The sequence below is a fragment of the Hevea brasiliensis genome, chromosome 14 (genome assembly GCF_030052815.1).
Source record: "Hevea brasiliensis isolate MT/VB/25A 57/8 chromosome 14, ASM3005281v1, whole genome shotgun sequence".
In the NCBI taxonomy this organism is placed as follows: Eukaryota; Viridiplantae; Streptophyta; class Magnoliopsida; order Malpighiales; family Euphorbiaceae; genus Hevea; species Hevea brasiliensis.
In genome coordinates, this window is record NC_079506.1 from 2,910,873 (window position 1) to 2,931,186 (window position 20,314).

Here is a 20,314-nt window from a genome sequence, read left to right on the forward strand (position 1 = left end):
AGGAAGCAAGGCAAAAATCACGGTATGGCAGTGAAGTTGGACATCAGTAAAGCCTATGAGTGCATTGAATGACCTTTCCTCCAACACATGCTACAATGCTTTGGGTTTCATGAGAAATGGATTGGGTGGATCCCACAGTGTGTCACTACCATCTCCTTTTCTCTCCAGATTAATGGTCATCGTCATGGTCATTTTAACCCTTCAAGAGGCCTTAGACAGGGAGATCCTTTATCTCCATATTTATTCTTATTTTGCATGAAAGGTCTTTCCCATGCTATCAAAACTTTTCCCTTGCAGGGCTTATCTATCTCTAGATATGGACCTTCTATCACACACCTCCTTTTTGCTGATGATTCAATTCTTTTTCCTAAAGCTTCACCGGAAAATGCATAAGTCATTAAGCAAGTCCTTCAAGATTTTTCGGTGGCCAGTGGACAGACCATCAATTTGAACAAATCTGCTATAGTCTTCAGCTCCAACACTCCAGCTAGTATTAGACATCGCATTGCTTCCCTTCTTAACGTTACCAATATTGATGGTCAAGACAAATTCCTTGGTCTTCCGGGGGAATTATTGGAATTTTTTTCGGAATTTTTGGACCTCGTTTTCGGTCCCGAGGCAGAGTAAAAATTTAAAATTTTGTATTTCGAATCGAACCGACCGAATCGAACCGGACCGGATCGGACCGGTCGAATCGGACCGGTCTTCTTCCCTTTTTCTTCCTCCCGCGCGCGACGTTCCCTCTCCCTTTTCTCTCTCTTTTCTCTCTCCTCCCCTCGCCACGGCCGCCACGCCTCCTGCGTCCCCACTCACGGCGCTCCGCCTGCCCCACTGACCCGGCCGCCCCAAACGGCCGGAACGCGCAACGCCTCCTCGGGCGCTGCGGCTGGATTCTCCGCCAAATCCGGCCGATCTGGCCACCAATTGGACCGGGTCTTATGTCTAAAATCATCTACTCGGCGAGAGCTTTCCATAGACACCAAGAACGCCGAAATCCATCGAGCGGTTTGTCCAATTTTTGCTCGGGAAGTTTTTAGCCCATTTCGACTTTTGGGCTAGATTTCTCGAAAACCGTGAATCCCACGAGAAAACCGAGGCTACCAGCACGCTCCGCTCGTCGAGAGCTTCGCAACGACATAAATTTTGAATTTTTCCGACACCGTTTTTCGATGGGTCCCACGGAACTTCGCAGTGTTTTTCCGAGCATTAAATGAGCTTAGAAAATTCTGAAAAATTTATGTACTAACCCCCGTGTTATGGGCTTCGTGTAGGTATCCTCAATTAGCGGAAGTTCGACAGTTGACCGGGTCTGTGAAATTCCGGCCAGACAGACCCGTTACCGGTAGCCCCCCATTGCCAGACGTCCCGAGCGCGTTCCCGAAGTCGGAATCGGCAAAGGTAAACCCGAACCTTGCTTTTTCGTAATTTTCTACTGCTTAAATAGGATTAAAAATTCATAAAATATTCGTGGTAGCTTAGAAAATTATGATTCTTTTTGCAATAGCTTAGTAATATTGCTAAGGACCGCGGGGCAAAGTTTTAGAATTTTTAGAGCTTATTTGGGCAGTTTTTGCAAAATGGTCAATTATAAGGACTAAATTGAAATATTACATAATGTGATGGATGACTGATTTGATGGGCCCAGGAGGGGCTATGTGATGTGATTGAGTTGTGGATATATGGATTGTGAGTATAGAAGTGTATTTTGAGCCCTTTTGCAGGTTGGGTAGGTCTTAGGTATAGGGGAGACTCTGCCGGATTTTCGGCACGACTTAGGACGTATTGGTCTTTTTCTTTGTTTGTATTGAGTCAAATTTATTAAATGATTGTAATAAAAATTGTGAGTGACCTTCTTCCTCCGCCCACCGCCACGTGATTGTCGTCAAGTCTGTGATTAGAATATTAATTTTAATTGTAATTTCGATATTATTATATGTTCAAGCATGCCCATGCATCACTTATATGCATATATTTATGTAGTTAAACTCTAGGCACGATTTATGTTGCATTCATAACTGTTGATGTGCCATGGATGTTGTTGTGGTAATTTGAAGCAGTGTGCGTGCGTTGGCGTGCGTGTAATGTGGTGTGGACTATGGATAGGACGGTAGTCACGGCTTGAGTAATTGGGACCCGATCCTTCGAGGGGTAGTCATGGCTTGAGTAATTCGTTGGGACCCTCGATTTGGTTATTAAGTGGAAGTCCGAGCTTGAGTAATTCGCTGGCACCAGGTTGGATTTAAGAGAGCTGTATAGGGGATCAGCTCCCATATGTTATGATTGATACTACAGGGTGTGTGAGTGCCCAAAATTACCTTTTTGATGTTATGATGTGAAAATGTTGTTGATGTTGATTTTCAATCTTCAGGTTGCATTAGTTTTAGATAGTTATAGGGATTATGGTTAAAATTGATATTTTACTCTCCGAGTCGAACGCTCACTCTGCTTCAAAAATTTTTACAGCCACAGAGGATATTTTTTGAGGTTAACCTGCTTTCTCCCTCGCAGGTCAATTATTACTGTTTGTATAAACTTGTTAAATCTTAGAATTTTCGCATGTGTTAGAAATGTTTATTTGATTTGGGTCTGTAAACTAAATTATTATTTTGGGACCTGTAAACTTAATATGCTATGCATGTTTGATGGATTGGATGAGGGAGCTGAGCTCCCATTTATTATTATGTTGATGAGTATGTGGAGGGTGAGCCGAGCTCCCAATTGACTATATATTGTGTTTACAGTCGGGTGAGTCGAAAACTCCCGTTGGTAAGTCCATTTTATGGCGAACTCTGTCCGCTTGTTTTCTTGAAATTGGGCCCAAATGGGCCTTAGAGTTGGGTTAATGAGCAGTTAGGCTTACTACGGGCCCTGGGGCTTTAGGTGGCCTGTGTCCTAGTGCCGGCCCATAGGTCGGTCGTGACAAATGTGGTATCGAGCTTAGGCTCCAGATTCTTAGGGAATGTTGTCTAAAGTGTTGGGAAAAGTCTAATAGGAGTCACATGCGGAAAAATAGGGTCCATATTCGTCTTGCATTGTCATCTTTGCTTCTAGTTTCTGCTTTATATATTGTGTGTAAATATGAGTCTATAGAGCTGTGTAATGTGCAGTTTTAAATTTTGTGGGCTAATGCTGCTGAATTTCAGGAAAATGCGTAGAAGGTGAGAGCCGCCATCGCACTGTAACCGGATGTGCCGACGAGGTGTCAAGACAGATGAGACGCCTGCCCCGAGGAGGCGGGGTAGGAGGCCTAGAGCTGCTCAAGTAGAAGAGCAGCTACCCACAGTTCAAGAACAGTCTTTCATGGCACAGGGTTCCATGGACCCCATGGCAGCTACTCTAGCTAGTCTGCAGAGAACCATCGACATGATGGCGCAGTATATGGTCCACCCTCCACAGCAGCAGCAGTCCACCGCACCAAGAGGGGAACCTTATAAACAGATCATAAATTTTAAGAAGTTGGTGCCTGGTACTTATGATGTGTCAGACGATGCATATCGGTTTTTGGATTCCTGCAGACAGGCAGGAACAGAATTACAGTTGACTGATAGACGTTACCAATATTCTGTTACCAATATCCGAAAAATCTCAAAAAAATTCCTAAAATTTAAATAAAATTAAAATACCAAAAATGGTCATAAATTTTAAAATTTTGGGGTGTTACATTCTTCCCCCCTTACAGAAAATTCGTCCTCGAATTTTACACAAGGCAGAATAAAGCACATGATTATACATTGAACAGATAAGGGTACTTGCTACGCATGTCCCGCTCGACTCCCAGTGCACTCTTCCACCGATCGACTCCTCCACAAAACCTTAACCATAGGGATCTGCTTTGGATCTCACTGTCTTACTTGGTAGTCCACTATGGCTACAGGCTGCTCCTCAAATGTCAAGTTCTCTTTTAGCTCTATCACATCCGGCTGCAGTACATGAGAAGGATCGGGAATGTATTTCCTGAGCATGGAGATGTGAAACACGGGATGAACGTGAGAGAGGTTGGGTGGTAGCTCAACCGGTAGGCAATCGCTCCAACTCTATCAAGAACCTCAAAAGGTCCGATATACCGAGGTGCCAACTTGCCCTTCTTTCCAAATCTCATGACTCCTTCATTGGAGAAACCTTCAGAATACATAGTCGCCATCGCAAACTCCACATCCTCCGTCGATGTCCGCATAACTCCTCCGCCTCTTGAAAGTTTTGATCGTTCTCTGATTAAAGGAACTACCTCTGAAGTGTACTGCACTAGGTCTACATCATGCACCTTCGCTTCCCCCATTTCTGTCCAACACAGAGGAGACCTACACTTTCTTCCATATAATGCCTCATAGGGTGCCATCCCTATGCTGGAGTGATAACTTTTGTTGTAGGCAAACTCCACCAAAGCTAGCTGCTCATCCCATTGACCTCCAAAATCCAAGACACTCATGCAAAGCATGTCTTCCAGTGTTTGGATTGTCCTTTCGGACTGTCCGTCTGTCTGAGGGTGGAAAGCCGTACTGAAGTTCAACTGTGTGCCAAGTGCCTCCTGCAACTTTCTCCAAAACCGAGAAGTGAACTGGGGCCCTCTGTCAGATATTATGGAAGCCGGAACTCCATGCAATTTGACTATTTCTCGAATGTAGAGCCGGGCATACTGTGCCACAGAATATGTAGTCTTCACAGGCAAGAAGTGAGCTGATTTGGTTAGACGGTCTACAATTACCCATATCGAATCATATCCTCACGTGGTATGAGGCAACCCAGTCACAAAATCCATAGTGATCATTTCCCACTTCCATTCTGGGATAGGGAGCTCTTGCAGCTTCCCTGATGGTCTCTGGTGCTCAAACTTCACATTCTGACAAGTCAAGCACTTGGACACAAAGTCTGCTATGTCTCTCTTCATGCCATTCCACCAGTAGCTATCTTTCACATCATGGTACATCTTGGTGGAACCTGGGTGGACACTGTACAGTGTATAGTGTGCCTCTCGCATGATTTCGTTCCTGAGGTTGTCCACATCGGGCACACATATCCTAGAACCTTGTACTAGGGCGCCATCATTGGCAAATCCAAACTCACCACCTTCACCTTGCTGTACTCTCTCTATAATCTTCATCAATTGTTGGTCTCTGTGCTGGGAAACTCTAACTCTATCTCTCAAGTCTGGCCTCACTGAAAAGTGAGCCAACAATACCCCCTTATCTGAAAGATCTAGGATTAAACCTTGATCCATCAACTCATGTACCTCCTGAATCAATGGTCTCTTCTCTACTGAAATGTGCGCCAAACTGCCAGAAGATTTTCTGCTCAAGGCATCTGCTACAACATTGGCCTTCCCAGGATGGTACTGGATGGTGCAATCATAGTCTTTCAGAAGCTCCATCCATCTCCTCTGTCTCAAGTTTAAATCCCTCTGCTGGAAGATATACTTCAAACTCTTATGGTCGGTGTATATCTCGCACACTTCACCATACAGGTAGTGTCTCCAGATTTTTAGTGCAAAGACTACAGCCGCCATTTCCAAATCATGGGTGGGGTAGTTCTGCTCATGCCTCTTCATTGCCTTTGAAGCATAAGCCACTACCTTTCCATTCGCATCAAAACACACCCTAGGCCAACTCGAGGCGTCACAATACAGTGTATCCTTCACCACTCACGGGTAGTGTCAACACAGGCGGTGGTTAGACACTCCTTAAGCTTCGGAAGCTCTCCTCACGATCATCTGTCCAAATGAATGGAACATTCTTCTGGTCAACTTAGTAGGAGCCGCTTATCCGGAGAAGTCTTGCACAAAACGCTGTAGTAGTGCTAAACCCGTAAAACTTCGCACCTCGTTGATTGTAGGCCTAAGCCAATCAGTTACAGCTTCAATTTTCTTGGGATCCACTTGAATGCCGTCACTAGAAACCACGTGTCCCAAGAATGAGATGCTTTCTAGCCAAAATTCACATTTTGAAAATTTGGCATATAGCTGGTGCTCCCTCAAAGTCTGCAACACCATCCTCAAGTGCCACACGTGTTCTTCCTCGGTCCGAGAGTATACCAGAATGTCATCTATGAATACGATGACAAAACGGTCCAAAAATGGCTTGAACACCCTGTTCATCAAGTCCATGAAGGCTGCTGGTGCATTAGTGAGTCCAAAAGACATCACCAAGAACTCATAATGACCATATCTTGTCCTGAAAGCCGTTTTGGACACGTCCTCATCCCTGATTCTCAACTGATGGTAGCCTGATCGCAGGTCTATCTTGGAAAAGAATCTAGCCCCTTGGAGCTGATCAAACAGGTCATCGATCCGAGGAAGTGGATACTTGTTCTTCACAGTCACCTTGTTCAGCTGTCTGTAGTCGATACACAACCTCAATGACCCATCCTTCTTTCTCACAAATAGAACAGGAGCGCCCCAAGGTGAAGTGCTCGGACGTATAAAACCCTTGTCCAAAAGCTCCTGTAGTTGCTCCTTCAGCTCTTTCAATTCTGCTGGTGCCATCCTGTAAGGTGGCATCGATATGGGGTTTGTACCCGGCACAACATCAATGCAAAACTCTATTTCCCTTCCTGGTGGTAACCCTGGAAGCTCATCTGGGAAGACATCCATAAATTCTCTGACAACAGGAACATTTTCCATGCTGACACCTTCTACAGATGTATCTCTCACCAATGCCAAATACCCTTGGCATCCACGCCTCAACATTTTTCTAGCACTAATTGTTGACACCAAATTATATGGAGCCACGCTCCTGTCACCATCAAAGCTAAACTCTTCCACACCAGGTATGTGGAAATACACCTTTTTGTTCCTGCAGTCTAAAGTGGCATAGTGAGTTGCCAACCAATCCATCCCCAAAATTACATCAAAGTCCATTACTGGTAGAGGAACCAAGTCTGCTAGGAGGATCTTTCCATCCACTACCACTGGGCTACCCGAAAAAGCCATATCTACATCTATGTTATCACTAAGTGGGGTAGCTATTGACAAATGGCACTCTAAAGTTGTAGGGTTTCTACCCAACCTCATGGCAAGCACAGGGGAGACAAATGAGTGCGTAGCACCCGGATCTATCAAAACACGAGCTTCATAGAGCAGACTGGAAGAATACACCGCCACAAGCGCATTTGAAGCTTGAGCATCTGGTGGGTCGGGGTGAAAACTCGAGCTTGACCCCTACCCGAGTGGCGTAACCACGATCACGACTTCTACCTCTGACCGCCTCCAAATCCACGTCCCCCTTGTCCTCGGCCTGTTGTACGGCACTGCCATGTTGGAAGCACTGGATACAATGGCGAGGAACATTTGCAGAACCTGTGACCCCATCCGTGGCTCACTAACACGGGCATTCCCTAGCAAAGTGACCGGTTGGCCACACTGAAGCATACTCTGATCCCATCAAACAAGGTTGAATGTCCTCTTCCACACTTGTGCACAAGGTGCCAAGGAGGATCTGAACTGGACCAGGCTTTGTATCTGGCTCGTGACCACCTTGGATCCGTACCCTAGTTTGAATCCTCGAGGTTTGTGTCTAAAACCACTCTTCTTGTTCCTACTTTTTCCTCTGTAATTACTCTGGCCACCACTATCCGGAGTACCCATTTGGGGAACACCTGAAGAACCCTCTGCTCTGTTTCGCTTTGCTCTTTCGCTGTCATCCACAGCATAGCTAATCTCAATCATGCGCTCGATCAACCACCACATCAAAAGATCGATCCGACATCATGGCCAGTTCGCATACCTCTGTCAAGCCCCTTTAGGAACCTCTTCACCTTCATAGTTTCAGTAGCTGCTGTAGGGGCATATTTGCTCAATTCGAAATGCAGAGCATATTCATCTCTGCACTGCCATTCTGTCTTAGGGCCTCAAAGGCCCACTGTTTCTGATCTCTGAAGCTTTCTGGCACAAACCGATTGATGAAAAGTTCTACAAACTGAGCCCATATCGAACCCTCCATCCGGGGTAACACGTAGTCATTCATCCATTGTCTAGGCATAGGCCCCATGACATCCGCACACACTCTATCGCCTTCTATCACCAATCAGTAATTATGTTCTGCCGTCTGCGAGAATCCAAAACCGATATGCATCGTCGACACATCATAAGTATCGTGCACCAACTTCTTAAAATTTATGATCTGCTTATAAGGTTCCCCTCTTAGTGCGGTGGATCTGCTGCTGTGGAGGGTGGACCATATCTCGCGCCATCATGTCGATGGTTCTCTGCATCACCTAGAGTAGCCGCCATGGGGTCCATGGGACCTGTGCCATGAAAGACTGTTTCTGACCGTGGGTAGTCGCTCTTCTACTTGAGCGACTCTAGGCCTCCTACCCGCCTCTTCGGCGGCGCCTCATCTGTCCGACACCTCGTCAGCACATCTGTTCTCGTGCAAGGCGGCTCTCCCGCTTCTACGCATTTTCCGAAATTCAGCAAGATTAGCCCACAAAATTTAAGCGCACATTACACAGCTCTATAGACTCATATTTACACACAATATATAAAGCAGAAACTAGAAGCAAAGATGACAATGCAAGACGAATATGGACCCTATTTTTCCGCATGTGACTCCTATTAGACTTTTCCCAACACTTTAGACAACATTCCCTAAGAATCTGGAGCCTAAGCTCTGATACCACATTTGTCACGACCCGACCTATGGGCCGGACAGGCACTAGGACCTGGGCCAGCCTAAAGCCCCTGAGGCTCGTAGTAAGCCTAACTGTTCATTAACCCAACTCTAAGGCCCATTTGGGCCCAATTTCAAGAAAACAAACGGACAGAGTCCGGCCATAAAATGGACTTATCAACGGGGAGTTTTCGACTCACCCGACCTGTAAACACAATATATAGTCAATTGGGGAGCTCAGCTCACCCTCCACATACTCATCAACATAATAATAAATGGGAGCTCAGCTCCCTCATCCAATCCATCAAACATGCATAGCATATTAAGTTTACAGGTCCCAAAATAATAATTTAGTTTACAGACCCAAATCAAATAAACATTTCTAACACATGCGGAAATTCTAAGATTTAACAAGTTTATACAACGGTAATAATTGACTGCGAGGGAGAAAGCAGTTAACCTCAAAAATATCCTCCGTGGCTGTAAAAATTTTTGAACAGAGTGAGCGTTCGACTCAGAGAGTAAAATATCAATTTTAACCATAATCCCTATAACTATCTAAAACTAATGCACCTGAGAGTGAAATGCAACATCAACAACATTTTCACATCATAACATCAAAAGGTAATTTGGAGCACTCACATCCTGTAGTATCAATCATAACATATGGGAGCCGATCCCTATACACTCTCTTAAATCCAACTCGTGCCGTGAATTACTCAAGCTCGGACTTCCACTTAATAACCAAATCGAGGGTCCCAGCGAATTACTCAAGCCGTGACTACCCCTCGAAGGATCGGGTCCCAGTGAATTACTCAAGCCGTGACTACCCCGTCCTATCCATAGTCCACACCACATCACACGCACGCCAACGCACGCACACTACTTCAAATTACCACAACAACATCCATGGCACATCAACAGTTATGAATGCAACATAAATCGTGCCTAGAGTTTAACTACATAAATATATGCATATAAGTGATGCATGGGCATGCTTGAACATATAATAATATCGAAATTACAATTAAAATTAATATTCTACTCACAGACTTGACGACAATCACTGTGGCGGCTGGGCGGAGGAAGAAGGCTATCCCGGCTCACCTGACAATTTTTATTACAATCATTTAATAAATTTGACTCAATACAAACAAAGAAAAAGACCAATACGTCCTAAGTCGTGCCGAAAATCCGGCAGAGTCTCCCCTATACCTAGGACCTACCCAACCTGCAAAAGGGCTCAAAATACACTTCTATACTCACAATCCATATATCCACAACTCAATCACATCACATAGCCCCTCCTGGGCCCATCAAATCAGTCATCCATCATAGTATGTAATATTTCAATTTAGTCCTTATAATTGACCATTTTTGCAAAAACTGCCCAAATAAGCTCTAAAAATTCTAAAACTTTGCCCCGCGGTCCTTAGCAATATTACTAAGCTATTGCAAAAAGAATCATAATTTTCTAAGCTACCACGAATATTTTATGGATTTTTAATCCTATTTAAGCAGTAGAAAATTACGAAAAAGCAAGGTTCGAGTTTACCTTTGCCTATTCCGACTTGAACGCGCTCGACGTCGACAATGGGGCTAGCCAAAACCTCGGTCCAATTCGGAGACTTTTCCGATGTAGTGCATGCCGGAATTTCACAGCACTGGTCAATCGCCGAACTTCCGAATTGAGGATACCTACACGGCCCATAACATGGGGTTAGTACATAAATTTTTCAGAATTTTCTAAGCTCATTTAATGCTCGGAAAAACCTGCGAAGTTCGTGGGACCCACCGAACAACGATGTCGGAAAAATTCAAAATTTATATCGCTGCGAATCTCTCGACGAGCGGAGCGTCTTTGGTAGCCTCGGTTTTCGTGGGATTCACGGTTTTCGAGAAATCTAGCCCAAAAGTCGAAATGGGCTAAAAACTTCCCGAGCAAAAATTGGACAAACCGCTCAATGGATTTCGGCGTTCTTGGTGTCTATGGAAAGCTCTCGCCGAGTAGATGATTTTAGACACAAGACCCGGTCCAATTGGTGGCCGGATCGGCCAGATTTTGGCCAGAGAATCCGAAACGCCCGTGCGCAGGGAGGGCGTTCGCTGCGTTCCGCCGTTTGGCGGCGGCCGTCACTGGGATACGGGAGGCGCCGGCGAGGTGGGGACGCAGGAGGCGGCGCCGTGGCAGGAGGGGAGGAGAGAGAAAAGAGAGAGAAAAGGGAGAGGGAACGTCGCGCGCGGGAGGAAGAAAAAGGGAAGAAGACCGGTCCGATCCGGTCCGGTTCGATTCGGTCGGTTTAATTCGAAATACAAAATTTTGAATTTTTACTCTGTCTCGGGAACGAAAACGAGGTCCAAAAATTCCAAAAAACTCAAAAAAATACATAGACTCCAAATATATTTTTAGTTTTGCCACGTGGTCTTTAAATTAATTTTTAAAAATCATTAAAGTTTATATTTTCGGAAAATCGAACCCGATTTTTAAAATCCGAAAAATCTCAAAAAAATTCCTAAAATTTAAATAAAATTAAAATACCAAAAATGCTCATAAAATTTAAAATTTTGGGGTGTTACATTGCCTGTCGAGAAGCTGTCATTCTTGCACAGAAAATGGGAATTTCCAGAGTGCTTATCCAAGGCGACTCGGAGACAGTTATCAATTCTCTTAAGGGTGCTTTGAATCCTCTTTCCATTCAAGCTGTGATCTTTGATATCTCTCAAATCTCCAAATAATTTCAGGATTGCTCTTTTGTTTTTATCAGAAGAGATGCTAATTCAGCAACCCATTGTCCGGCTCAACAATTTCTTCATAATTCATCCTTTCGATGTAATCCTACTTTTCAATATCATTTTGTACTACACAAATTGCCTCCTTAAGGCCATGAATTGATTCCTTATATCTTTGGAAAAAAAAAAAACGGTTGATTTTTTAATTTTTTTTTTGAAAAATACTCATTTGATTGGACGGGTTCAACGTCGTTTTCTTTTAACGAGGTATGACTTATTTGATTTAACTGTTGTATACAATTGATAGCTATAGCTGTTATTGTTAGCTGATAATAACTGATAGCTGATTATAGCTGTTATTGTTAGCTGATAATAACTGATAGCTGATTATAGCTATTATTGTTAGCTGATAATAACTGATAGCTGATAATAGCTGTTTTTATGTTAAGTGTTTGGTAAAATCATATTTAACTGTTACTATTGATATGTGAAATGACTAATAAGGGTATATATCACATAATTTATTTAATTTTTAAATAAATATAAAATTATAAATTTATTACATTATATTATTTATTTTATTATTAAATTAAATATATAATTATTAAATTAATATATTATATTATTTAAATAAATATATAATTATTAATCTATTATATTATATCATTTATTTTATTATTAAAATAAGAAAATAATTATTTTTTAAGATAATTAAATAATTTTAAAAATATAAATAAAATAATAAAATAATTATTATTGTTAATAGAAAAATTTATAACTAATTTTAAGTTTTTAGATATAAATAAATATTTTATATTTTATGTTATTAATAAAAAATATTTTAATAAAGTTAAAATATGTTAATTAAAATGTTAAAATTACAAATAAAAAATAAAAACATTAATAATATTAATTTTTAAGTTAAATAAAAAAGATAATATAGTCAAAATAAAAAATAAAATCAAATCAGCTATCAGTTGATGAGAAACAGCCCTAAAATTAGAGCTGGTATAAACAGCTGATGTGTATCATATCAGTTATCCATCAGCTATCAACTCTATTTTTTTAAGTTTGTCAAACACTATAATTTATCTGTTTGGGTGTCCATCAACTATCAACTACACTCAACAGATAAATCAAACACTCCGTAAAAAATTGATTAATGATTTTTTTTCGAGAATTGATTAATGATTTGATTTAATCAAAATCGAATCTTGCTGGTCAAGGGCAAGGCATTTCGTTGTGGCATTTGATGTATTTTGTCGTCTTTTCATTATTCTCACAAACCAAAATTTTTAATCTAATAAATTGGTAAGAGAATTATACGAAGCATGAATAACAAATATTTCTAAGATCAAAGGTTTTGTTATTAAATGAAGTAATAAGATATATATATATATATATATTTGAGATTGTGAACACGTTTAAATGCATTTTCAAAACTTGAACGATAACATTATAACATTTTCTTAAACATCTAAATTAAATTTATATAAGATTTATCATTGATTCACTGAGTTATAGTGTTATAAATTACATTTTCACTACAAACGTTTTATATATTTAATTCACTTAAATTTTTTTTTATTCATTCTGATTAAATTTTAACTTAGATTCAAAAACAAGTTAATAAAATTGCTTATTCTCTTTTTGCTAAAATAACTATTTTATATTCTAATCTCATTTATTAGATTAGGCTTTGGAATTTATTATATAATATTTTATTTTTTACATTTTAAATTTTAAATTAAGTCTATGAAAGAGATTTATTAACTTTGAGTGTGAAATGAACAAGTTTTTGTTGGTTTTATTAATAAAATATTATATATTTAAAAAACAACTATATTTTAATAATTTATTAAAAAATCATAGCTTTGCCATTTGTCGCTTGTATCGAAAACGAGAATGAAAATGGCTTCTCTCTGCGCTGCTTCTGCTCGACCTTCCCAATTGATTCAACGGTTTCATCGTCCAACTGCAAGAGCTGAAATCCCCTCCATCACCACCGTCCTCAAACTCACTCAACCCCCTTTCAATTCCAGGTGCTTATTCTCCACTTCAATCAGGTTGTCATGCCTACTACTGATGCTATACATTTCCAACCTGTTTCTGATTTTTGTTTATGCTTGTGGGTCTGAGTTGTTTAAGTAGAAAGTCACTTTCTTCAGTCATTAATGGTAGTGAAAATGAATCTGGGTGTGCTGTGTTGGCATTTTCATGGAATTAGGTTTTTTCTTTTTATGTCACTTTTTGACAATAGAAAGGGGGAATCATTGCCTGCCATTTCATTTACGGGCCAGCATAAACTGATATCATTTGTTGATTAATCTGTGAATGCACCCTCATTGGTCGTTGTTTCATCAGCTGTGATTGCATTTTTGTATTAATACGTCGTCATACTAGATAGTTTAAGTTAGCGACTAGCTATGATTTGTTTCATAATAAGATCGTGCGGCTCTCACAAATTGACTGTTAACACAAGATGTTAATGACTATGGCAGGGCGAAGGCTTGATTTTAAGTCAAGGGGGGCAAACTCTTAATATTTTTTGAATTAGAAAAAATAAAATTACAGTTGTCCTTTGCGACTTTTCATGCTTTAATAATAGTTTCATTGTCAATCTTATGAAAAATATCATTTTCAATGTATGTGATCAACCAATCTACTATCTGTTGATCTCTAATTCTATTATGTAACCAATTATTCAAAATTGTTTATAACAGAAAATGTCCTTTTAACAGATGCAATTGCAACTAATAAGACGACAGCCAAAGGTATAAACTTGTAAATTAAAGGATACAAAATATACTTATTTGTTTTGATCTTTTTTTTTTAGCGAGATCACTAATCATATTTGAAAACTCACAATTGGACTTCACATCAATGATATATGTCTAATTGATTGTCAGTAGCAATAAGTTGGAAGGGGGCAATCCTTTAAAAAATTTAATGCCATGTTTGGATACCCAATATTTGAAAGTAGGAATTTGGACTTTCAAATCCATACTCAAATATGATTCTCGCAATGTTTATGAGCCTAATATATATTCATGTTTCTAATCAAATGTATAAAACATATACTTTTATCAAATTCAAATTTCATATTTTAAATTCTCCCATCTAAATACAAGGTAAAGGAAGGGAGGGTGAGGCATATCCTTTAATATATATATATATATATATATATATATATTTTAAAGGAGATGAGGGCAAATCTTGGGTTTAAATTGCAGGATCTACAAAATTTACATGAATTCTGTTTGTTGCACTGCACTTGACAATGTGAAATGGTATATAATTCTAGATTTTGAGGCATGGATGGATAAATGGCTTGTATGTATTTAGAATTTTTGGATATCCAAACCCAAGATGGCCACTGATCCATGATATGCATTGTTAGGGTATTGATTTCGGGACTCTTACACCTTTTTTTTTTTTGTGAAATACAAATCAGAAATTTTTTACTGTTCCCAATAATTTAAGGACCTTAGTTTTGATCATATAAATTTACATTAAAGTAAATGAACTAACTGTCAGTGAACCTGACCAAAAGTAAATTTGCAGTTTCAGATCCAAATTCTCCTTTGGTTGAGCTGGTTAGGCACAATTTGGTCGTGGATAGTTAGAACTTGAGAGTTGAGACTATTGCTACCTGTTTGTTAAGCTGATTATTAGGTTACAGTTGTTAGTAGTTGGTGATATAAATTTTATGTGATTATATTAAACAATCCTCTGAATGTATTAAGTGTTACGTAGTAAGTAATCCAATATCTGTTAAGCGTAAAGTTAGAAAGACACAATGTAGAAAATACCTATTTTCCTGGTTTAGAGGCTGTCTTCAAGCATACTTACCAGCATTACATGATATAATTGGAAAATAAATCTCACTTGACTCACTTTTAAGGTGGATCAAACATTTGATTGTGGTTATAAGGAATCTTACATTTCTAAAGTTTTAGTTATTGGTGGTTCCTTTATTTCATCTTGAAGTTTATTTTGTGTAAATTTGCAAATGTGCTTCAATGATGATCTAAGATGTTTGCTTTAGATTGTCGGACTTGTTCACCCAATAAATTCCTCAAGTTTATATTCAACTTGTTAGTCTGATAGCTTAGCTTTACGTGCCTGAGCTCGTACCATTGAAAACATGTAGGTGTTATTCATAAATTGGTATGACTTGCTTGAAGTCATGTTTGCTTTATAGGTGGTCATTGGAATGAGAAAGTGGTTTGCTATTGTTATATGTATATGTGCTCATGCACAACCATACACATGCTTGTTTGGACTAACTAGCGTGATACTTCTATGGTGCTAAATAATGGTACTTGAGTTTCTCTTCTTTGGCAATGGTTTTAAATCATTTTTTCTTCATGCAGGTTCCAGAATGCTATAACTTTGCAAGTAAAGAGGAGATTATTTGCTGCATTTGCATCAAAATCTAATCCTTCTAGTGGCGATTCCATTCAAGATAAATCAGATGGGAACAAAAGTAATGCTGCCCAAGGCCCTCCATTCCTTACTATTCTGGCAGGATTCCTTGTTTTGTTCATCATATTCTGGGTGTTTGGATCTATTATAATGTGGTTGTTTGGACTAATTGTTAAGGCGCCTCCTTCAAGTTAGGCTGCTGTATTTGTTTTGCTCAACGTTGAAATGGTAGTTTATGTGCTTAGATGGACACAACTATTTTCACCTTCTTAACTTCTTTGATTGAAATCTAATGAAAGGAGAAGTAAAATAAGAAAATTATAGCAGAAGATGACAGCAAAATTGGCATTACAATGATAAAAATGGGATTTGGTAAATTTTTGAGACTGACCCATTCTTGGACTACAATGTAATTTAAGGTTCTGCTGAGTAGAGAGGATGGAGCCGCCACTTCTGGACAATGATTATCCCATTGCTCATTCCAGCCTTCATTCAAATCAACTAATCATTTCATCCTTCATTCCAGCCATCATGGAATCAGGAAGAGCTTTTATGATAGTATAATTTCACTCGTACCGTTGTTAAATTTGCATACATGCAAGCTCTCTCAAATGACTTGATTACGACCATGTCGAATATTTGATTCAATGAATTTACTGAGTCACTATACATACAAAATTATAAATCATTTGAGTCAAAGCTTTAATATTTTTTCATAAAAATGATTTTTTTATTAATTGAATTATTAAATCAAAATTTAAGTTGTAGAATCAATCCTAAACCTTGAATTGAATTATTAATTTTATAGAGTATTCAAGTATTATGTGAATTGAAATTCATGATGTCCGAAATCATGCCAAAGAGAGACATTTTGTTTGAGAAATAAGATTGTACCCACTGAGCTAACATGCCTACCGTTGAATGAATCTAAATTATACCAAATTAGCTAAGAAATGCATATGTTATCATTAAATGAGAAGGATAAGGTGAAGGACAAGAAAAATGGAATATATGAAAAATATTGGAAAAAAAAATAATGATCTCAATGTTTAGGAAGATATGGCAAACACATTAGGTTATAAGAAAGATTATATTCTGTGAGAGCAGACAAGCGGCAATTAAATTGAAGTTTTCCCCTTTTCTTCAGTAGCATCATCTCCAAGTGCTGCTGTAAAATTACGTCTCTCTTCAGCAGTAGCTGTAATAACTGGCATCCATACATCAGCAGTGCCACTCAAGAGTGACTGTACCTGTGGATCTGCATTCATGGCTGAGGAAATCATTTCATCTACATCATCCAATTTTGCTGATAATTTATCCAACTCTCTTGCGATTTCCAGCTGTCGGTTAAAATGAACAGATATAATAAGCTGACTCTACAAGAGACAATGTTTATCCCAACAGCGGATATAAAGGAGAAAATGAAAGAATCTCGTAACATTTAAAACAAGTTTAAGTAGGACTTTAATCTACCTCATCAAGATTCTTTGTCGACTTTGAAGGAACTTTGGTAACCTCTAATCCCAGTGCTTCAATTTTGGATCGCAATTCAACTTCTTCTTGATTGGTTAGTGCCTCCACCTACAATGATGAAGAAAAGTTCACAAAAATGAACAGATAGAGAAGATCAAAGATTCACATTATCATGTATGCATACAAGCAGCAATTATTTGCAACTCAAGAGATAGTGGAGCCCTCTTAACCCTTAATTTCAAAGGCACAAGTTTAGCTTTGTTGTGGGTGCACCTCTCAATTGGATAAGGTCCCAAGTTTGAGTCCCTCCTCTCCCCCATCTTAACCACCTTCCTCCCTCCAACCAAATTAGAAAAAAAGAGATAACATCCAGCATTATTGTCCTTAATCATGAAAACAAGTTTGCATCCTTCATATCTTCCCCAAGAAAAGGACCTCACGCCATGCTCAAGGTACATTCAAACTAGTTTCCATAACAAATGCAGCTAGTTATTATATTAAACAATTTAAATGCCGTCAGCGTCACGAATATCCAAGGGGCCAAAGCACATAAGCAAACTGATTATTAACAAACACAATCTATAGTTGTCAAAACAAACACAATCTATATATAAAAAATATTTCCATTGAAATCATGCAATCTTAATCTAGCTCTGCAAGCTTCTTCAGCTATTTCCCAACTCAATAAATTGAAATAATTGACAAGTTTTTCTATCAACTCATCAAAGTTTCATCAAGCCATATCATCTACTCTCCCATTAAAGAACCCACAAGTCCTCTTTGCCAGCCACAATGTAAATTAGGAACTCAGATAACATCCTGGGTCTGGTGTAATGACTTGGTTTAGTTTAGGCAATAGGACAACATTTCCAAAAGCTTGCAATTCAGTTGGAAAAAGCTGCTAGAGGTGCTTCAGATATAAGCGGTGTTGAGAGAAACTGTATTCGAGCGGTAGGAACATTATTTTCCAATAATTCCCACAATTAAACAAATAAAAATTGCCTTTTTATTTTGTGTAAAGACATTTCTTTCAAAAAGCATTCACAATTATACATTACTCATAGTTAACAGCTCGGATACAAAATAAAACGGAATCATATTTGCAAAAAGGTCCTAAATGAACCCAGGATCATTGCCAAACAATTCCTAAATCCAAAAGGTGAAACGAAATTGAATTGACAAGAACATATAAACAAACTAAAGACAGGCTGTTTGAGTTTCAATCAACCCCAACCACAAAAACAACTCGATGATACCCCGATCATAAACATCGTGAAATCAACAAAAAGACGCCATTTTTATGTTACCCATATGATTAAATGAAGCCGATTCCAACTCCCAAATCAACCATCCATTACGAGAAAAATAACAATAACTAATGAAATTGAAGCAAGAAGAGCATTGTGAAACCGAAATTGAAATCAAACCCACTTGCTGGAGGAGATTGGAAAGGAGTTGAAAAAGCTGCGCATCCGCTTTGGTGCCTTCTTCTGCCATTTTGCATCAACTGAAATTTTTTCCCTCTCTCTGCTTCTTTCCGTCTTCCTGTTACGCTTTTGTTGAGGAGAAGGAGCGCGTCTTAGCACGCCCCTTATGACACGTGAGGAGTAATTGGTAGATTCCAAGGGAAACAGGCAACCCAACCCGAATCCATATAAAATAATACTCCTTATTTTATTAAAATTAAATAAATTATGCCACTAAATAATTCTTAAAATCAATTAATTTTTAATTTTTGATACATATTATATAAGGATACATTTAAAAATTAATAATTTAAGATAAAAAATAAAATTATTTTTCTGAGACCATTAAAATTAAACGTAATCATCACAATTAGAGCATTCGGTTCCTATATCAATTAAATGAGTAGATATATGAGTGACTTATATGAGAAAATAGACTTTATTAAAATTATCATGATTTTAATAGCGATAATTTCTCACCTCTAAGCCATTTGCTGTTTTTTCTTTGTAAAAATTAATGGAACCTTGTGAGTGAAAACAAGTGAGGAGTGTTATTTGGGTGGCTGTGATTTGAGGTCCCGCTACTTGGTAGGCGTGTCTCATGAGCCGAGCCTTTGAGCTCTCACGTTGGTCGGAGGAGTGAGTGTATATCTGTATGAGTGACTTATATAAAAAATGAACTCTATTAAAATTATTATGATTTTAACAACGATCCATTTTATCGTTGAGTGTCTTTTCTTTGTAAAAAAAAATTCACAATTCAAAGCCCATTATATTTAGTATTTAAATATTAACTCTGATTATTTTGGATCAGGCTTTATAAATTAGGGTCAAAGATCGATAATCACCACAATTTTCTTAATGTTTTAAAATTATAAAAAATTAAATTTAAATTTTAATAAATAGATAAATAAATAAACTAAATATAATCTCTCTCTACTCATATTAAAAAATATATATTGTATGATATATTTAGCATTGTTGTTAAAATTATCGTTATATTAATTAAAAAGTATTTTTAAATTAAATTTAATAAATTTTGATCATATAAATATAAAAATAACAAAATAATTTTTTTCTAATAATATCTAAAATGACTTTTTTAAAAATCAATGTTAACCTTCTAACCACAATATTAAACCAACGCTCATAGTTTGATCACTTATACTATAAGGATTGAAAAAGAGAGAATATTATAAAGTTGCTAATTTCCCAAATAGATTTTGGTTGCAAAGTATGCTTTCCTTAGCAAATACTTACTTTTTCCACAACTTTCCATGTAATATGATGTAAGCAAAAAAGACAAATACCCTCTTATCAAAATAATGTATTATTATAGGATAAGACGCATGTCACCTTATTCCTTGTTGCATTATCTTTACCCTAAGTTGATGAAAGAATTAAAGTCTTGGCCATCTTTGTGGACCATCAAGTGTTAACTGTGTTAGGTCTCTCATTAGTTGGGATATCAATTCTCAATCATTCATGAATTACTTGAGCTTATCTTCCCAACTTAACTATTCATCCATTTCACAAAAGGTTTTACCTCTCCCTCCTTTCCTAATGATCTCATCTTACTCGTGATGTAACACTTGCCTAACTTTGAAATTTTTATTT

General features: G+C 38.4%; 2 protein-coding genes across 3 annotated transcripts; one reads left to right on the forward strand and one right to left on the reverse strand.

Annotated features, from left to right (window-relative positions):
• The first annotated feature begins 13,065 nt into the window (after positions 1-13,065).
• Positions 13,066-16,013, forward strand: LOC110669336 (uncharacterized). 2 transcript variants are annotated; one of them, XM_058135651.1, is made up of 2 exons: positions 13,066-13,396; positions 15,707-16,013. In XM_058135651.1, the coding sequence occupies exons 1-2, from the start codon at positions 13,236-13,238 to the stop codon at positions 15,951-15,953; spliced, it is 408 nt and encodes a 135-aa protein (XP_057991634.1). In that variant the 5' UTR covers positions 13,066-13,235; the 3' UTR covers positions 15,954-16,013. The 2 variants fall into 2 exon arrangements, with proteins under 2 accessions (XP_057991634.1, XP_021686659.1); XM_021830967.2 differs by having other exon boundaries at positions 13,096-13,372.
• Positions 16,014-16,745: 732 nt separating this feature from the next.
• LOC110669335 (uncharacterized) lies at positions 16,746-18,843 on the reverse strand. The gene is made up of 3 exons (XM_021830966.2): positions 18,663-18,843; positions 17,232-17,339; positions 16,746-17,098 (listed from the first exon to the last, which is right to left on the reverse strand). The coding sequence occupies exons 1-3, from the start codon at positions 18,726-18,728 to the stop codon at positions 16,877-16,879; spliced, it is 396 nt and encodes a 131-aa protein (XP_021686658.1). The 5' UTR covers positions 18,729-18,843; the 3' UTR covers positions 16,746-16,876.
• Positions 18,844-20,314: the final 1,471 nt, after the last annotated feature.